The sequence below is a fragment of the Belonocnema kinseyi genome, chromosome 9 (genome assembly GCF_010883055.1).
Source record: "Belonocnema kinseyi isolate 2016_QV_RU_SX_M_011 chromosome 9, B_treatae_v1, whole genome shotgun sequence".
Lineage (NCBI taxonomy): Eukaryota > Metazoa > Arthropoda > Insecta > Hymenoptera > Cynipidae > Belonocnema > Belonocnema kinseyi.
In genome coordinates, this window is record NC_046665.1 from 101,245,519 (window position 1) to 101,250,434 (window position 4,916).

Here is a 4,916-nt window from a genome sequence, read left to right on the forward strand (position 1 = left end):
ACCCTTAAAATAAAAATCTTGACAATGGAATAATTTATTATAAAAATTAAAAAACCTGTAATTCTGATGAATTATATATTTTTTACTTTCTTTAAATTGAAATATATATCATTAAAAATCTTCATTTTATATATCTTTGAACTTGAAATTTTTTCAGTTACTAATCTATAAAATTTGAAAAAATTTCAATTTAAAATAAAGCACACAAAATTTTTTAAGTTTCTATTATAAAATTAGAATCACTTAACAATAAGACATATATTTTTTAATGCAAAAAATTATTAGGTAATTTATGGATGTCCCTCAAGGAAAAGTAACGGATGTTTGAAATTGGAATTTTATTAAAACCCTAAAAATTTATTTGGTAAAATAGGAAAAATTTGGAACTGAAGGTCAAAGAGAAAAAAATTAAAAGTAAGAAATGTAAAATTAAAAATTTATTAACATTTTTATTCATGACCCAGTAATAAAATCGTGTTTTAAAATCAATGTCACGGTTTCATTTCCCTTAAATAAATATAATACAGTCTTCATGCACACATCTGAAATACTTTACACAGGATTGTGCAACCACGATGATCCAATTATTGTCCTCATTTCCGAGAAAAGTTTTTTCGGAATGTTATGAGAAAGGACACGTGACATAAGAACGAGATAACGCTTAAACTATATTACCCTTAACATTTAGGGGACATGCGAGTCATATGGTCAATAGCTTTTTGGTATATAAGATTCAAAGTTGTTTTCATAAGGATTTCCGTTTAGCAGGTGCATTCATCAGGAGCATCTTCAAGATAGATGGGTTTCAGCCTCCACTTCCTGGAGCCTCCAGAGTAGCCACTAAAATATAGTTTTAATAACATTAACAATAATAATAATATATCTAACATATCAATAATATGCTGAAGTTTAAGTATGATAAAACAAGGGTTTTTCTATTCGATATTTAAGTCTAAATGAGATTTACAGATTTTAGAAGATTTCAAAGAATTCAAATAAATTTCAGATTATTTCAAAATATTTTACAGAGACTTAAAAAATTTTAAAAGGTGTCTTAAGATTTTAGAAGATTTCAAACGATTTCAGAAAGATTCCGAATAGTTCACAAGGGTTTCAAAGATTTCATAATATTCCACACAGATTCAAATTTGTTTAAAAGATTTTAAAAGGCTTTAGAAAATTTCGAAAAACATTTCAAACAATGTGAAAAATATTTTTAAAAAATTAATAAGGGTTTCTAAGATTTTTCAAAGATTTCAATTATGTCAAAAGATGTTACATAAATTTAAAAGATATCAACAGATTTCACATAGATTTCAAAGATTTCACAAAAGTTTTAGTATACCAGATTTCCAGAGGGAGTCAGACTTATTTAAATAATTTTAATTTACCTAGGAACATCTACCCCTTTGTCGAAATACACAGGGGGGCCAGAAAAGGTGACAGTGGGTTCAGGTGCTGCGTAACCATAGACCAATTCAGGGCCCCAAGCAGGTGCTGGAGGTGCATCGTAAAAATATACAGGGGATCCAGATACAGCTTGGGCACTGGCGGTAGCACTCACGGGGGCAGAGTAGTAAACTGCTGGTCCAGAGCTTGCGCTAGCAGATGAAGAGGCTGAAGCTGAGCCTTGGTTGGAAGCAGCTTCGGCAGCAGAAGCGGCTTGAGCAGACGAACCAGCAGCCTGAGCTGCGGCTGAAGCTGAAGCTTGAGCTGCAGCTCCAGCTTGAGCGGCAGCTGCAGCTTGGGCGTTTGCGGCTGCTTGAGCAGCGGCTCCAGCTTCAGCAGCGGCTGCAGCCTGAGCAGCGGCTGCAGCTTGAGCAGAGGCTGCAGCTTGGGATGCTCCAGAATTCGCACTAGCAGAGGCAGTAGCTGAACTGTATGCAGCTGGACTGGTTATCCATTGATATGTTGGTGGGGCTGGTACTTCTATGCATACTGGAACTGGTGGTGGCGGGGCTGGTGCGGGGATATAAATTGGCTGTGGTGGTGGTGGGGGTCGTCTGTGGATATAAATTGGTGGTGGTGGTGGGGGTCGTCTGTGGATATAAATTGGTGGTCGTGGTGCAGGTGGTTGGGTTATATAGACTGGTGGTGGTGGTGGTGGTGGTGGTGGTGGAGGTGGTGGGGTTACATAGACTGGTGTTGGTAGTGGTGCAGGTGGTGGGGTTATAATTACTGGTGGTGGTGATGGTGCAAGCGGTGGGGTTACATAGACTGGTGGTGGTGGGGATGGGGCTGGAGCTGGCTGGATATAAATTGGTGGGGGTGATGGTGGTGCGTGTGTCAGATAAACTATTCCAGGGCCGTATCCTGGTCCATAACCACCGCCCGAACCGTAGCCAAGGCCGAAACCAGCACCTCCACCTAAGCCTCCGCTTCCTGAGCCATAGCCAAGGCCGAGACCGGAACCTCCACCTAAGCCTCCGCTTCCTGAGCCATAGCCAAGACCGAAACCAGAACCTCCACCTAAGCCTCCGCTTCCTGAACCAATTCCAAGGCCGAAACCGGAACCTCCATCCGAGCCTCCTCCGCTTCCTGAACCAAAGCCAAGGCCAAAACCAGAACCTCCATCTGAACCGCCTCCGCTTCCTGAACCAATGCCAAGGCCGAAACCAGATCCTCCTCCTAAGCTGCCTCCGCTTCCTGAGCCTAAGCCGATTCCCAAACCAGAACCATATCCTGATCCTGAGAGTGGCGCAAGTTGGAATGCTCGTTGACGGCCACCTTTCCGGGGTCCTCCTGGTGACTAGAAAAAGTAAAGTAAATTTAGGAGTTAGTGAATTCATTTTAAATTATTTGATCACTACGTAACTATAGTAATTATCAGATTTACCTTTATTTCAATCGAGCATGGTAGAGTGGCTACTTCCCCACTGTCACAGTTGCATTCTGAGCCAAACGTAAGGCCTGGAGCAAAAGCAACAGCCAAGAGGAACAAATTTAATTTCCAATCCATCTTGCGAAGACCTGGATTATCCTGATGTGATACTGACTACAGAGTTTTCGGGCTGTAGATATAGTCCAAACCCCCACAAGGATTTTCTCTTCCTGTTTGCTTGTTCCGTAAATGCTTCCGTCCATTGCTCTCAAGTTTTGACTGAAAATTGAATACAACCCGGAAGAAATTTGTGCGGACACAATGTTAACAAGAAGGCCACAAATCAAATTACAATACATTTCCAAGAAATGAAATTACTGTATTTGTAAATAATGTGTCATGCCTTCTATACTCGCATATTACAATACTTCCTCCTTGAATTTGGAATTGAACATACTTATATTAATCATTTTATTGCATTCATCACAATCGACACTATGAATTTTATGAGTAGAAAATTTTCTGAACATTAACAATTATGTATGAATAAAAATGAGCTTATTGTAGATAAAGTTAGATGTAAAAATAATAGTAGAAGTTTCAACCTCAAATGATTCACGCGATGTTTTTAAACCGCTAAATTTGTAATCATAATACCGTTTAATGTGAGATGAAACAGAGTAATATATTTTCAAAGCGAATGAAGATGCTTATAAATATCGTTGGGTAGTGATCAAGATTTTTTTTCTTGCGTGTTCATAATAGAATTCACGAAACAGAGAAAACTTGTGTTTTAGCTGATGTCGACAAAATTCAACCTGATTTGAAGCGAAAAGTGTCTATCATAAGAATCTTATTTAGTTCAAAATGGATAAAAAAGTTTACAATAGTTGAGGTACGTCTTAATATTATCGTTACTGGCATACATTTCCAGTAGAAAAATTTCAAGAATCTTAAGTACATATTGTAGGAATTATGACACTGATGCATAACGTGATCACGATCTTAACATCAGCCAGGAGATTCGTGACCTTAATATATATTTCAATATCCACAATCATTGCATCTACCTATTAATTACTTAACTGAATGACTGCTTACTTTTGAAAACTAATTATCACCTATTTTGCTTGCATAAAAATATAGAAGTGATTAAAAACTGCTAATTTAATGAATTATAAATTTCTAAATCTTAACACTATAAATTTCAGTTGATAAATTTGATCCCAACAGTGGGTCATACTGATATGCAACGCTTTTATACAGGTTTTGGATTTTTTTTAGAAGTCAACACAATTTTAACTCACAAAATATTTAAAATTGAGTATGATGTATGTAGAGGTAATAATAATACCGCTGCACATTACTATGGGTATATTCACTATCCCTGTAATTATTTGTAGTGCACGGTTGTGTTATATTTTAGGTTTAAAGAAAAGTTTTCTTCATATAAAAAATGTAACTTGTTTTTAAATTTTCAAAGTCGCTATGGATTAATTAAAAATGGTCTCAAAAAGTTCGTCAATGGATCAATCTACACCTTTCAAAGGCGCGAGTAATTACATCAAATACTGTTCTGTTATATTGCCAAAATAAAAAAAATGATCCTCTTAATAAGAAGGTAAATAATTTGGTTACAAAATTTAAAAACGATATTTGTAGGTAATGGCAGGTAATTAAAGATTCTCCAATTGGGACATTAATGCATCTCGAAGACGCAAACAAACATGTCAGATAGGGTACTGCAGTATTTCAAATTTGAACAAAGTTTTTCTCATATAAACAGAATAAATCATTTTTTGAGACTTCATAAATCGATACCGCTGGGTCTTAAAGGGCTCAACAATATAACGATCGATGCATCTTAAAGATGCTAACAAATACACTTCAAGTAGTATGGTCGCATTTTGAATATCAAAAAAGTGTTTCTCGTATAAACAGAATAAAATTTTTTTTGAACTTCATAAATTTGTAATGGTAGATCATAAAAGGAGAAAACAATAGGTAGATCAGTGCATTTCGAAAACGCGAACAAATATGACATATGGTATGGTCGTATTTTGAATATCGTCTTTTCGATAGAAAATTAATCTCC

The 4,916-nt window shown here is 36.5% G+C and overlaps 1 protein-coding gene across 1 annotated transcript; it reads right to left on the minus strand.

Moving 5' to 3' along the window:
* Nucleotides 1–742: 742 nt before the first annotated feature.
* LOC117180659 (pollen-specific leucine-rich repeat extensin-like protein 1) lies at nt 743–2,959 on the minus strand. The gene is made up of 3 exons (XM_033373149.1): nt 2,837–2,959; nt 1,392–2,749; nt 743–840 (listed from the first exon to the last, which is right to left on the minus strand). The coding sequence occupies exons 1-3, from the start codon at nt 2,957–2,959 to the stop codon at nt 762–764; spliced, it is 1,560 nt and encodes a 519-aa protein (XP_033229040.1). The 3' UTR covers nt 743–761.
* Between the last annotated feature and the right edge of the window lie 1,957 nt (nt 2,960–4,916).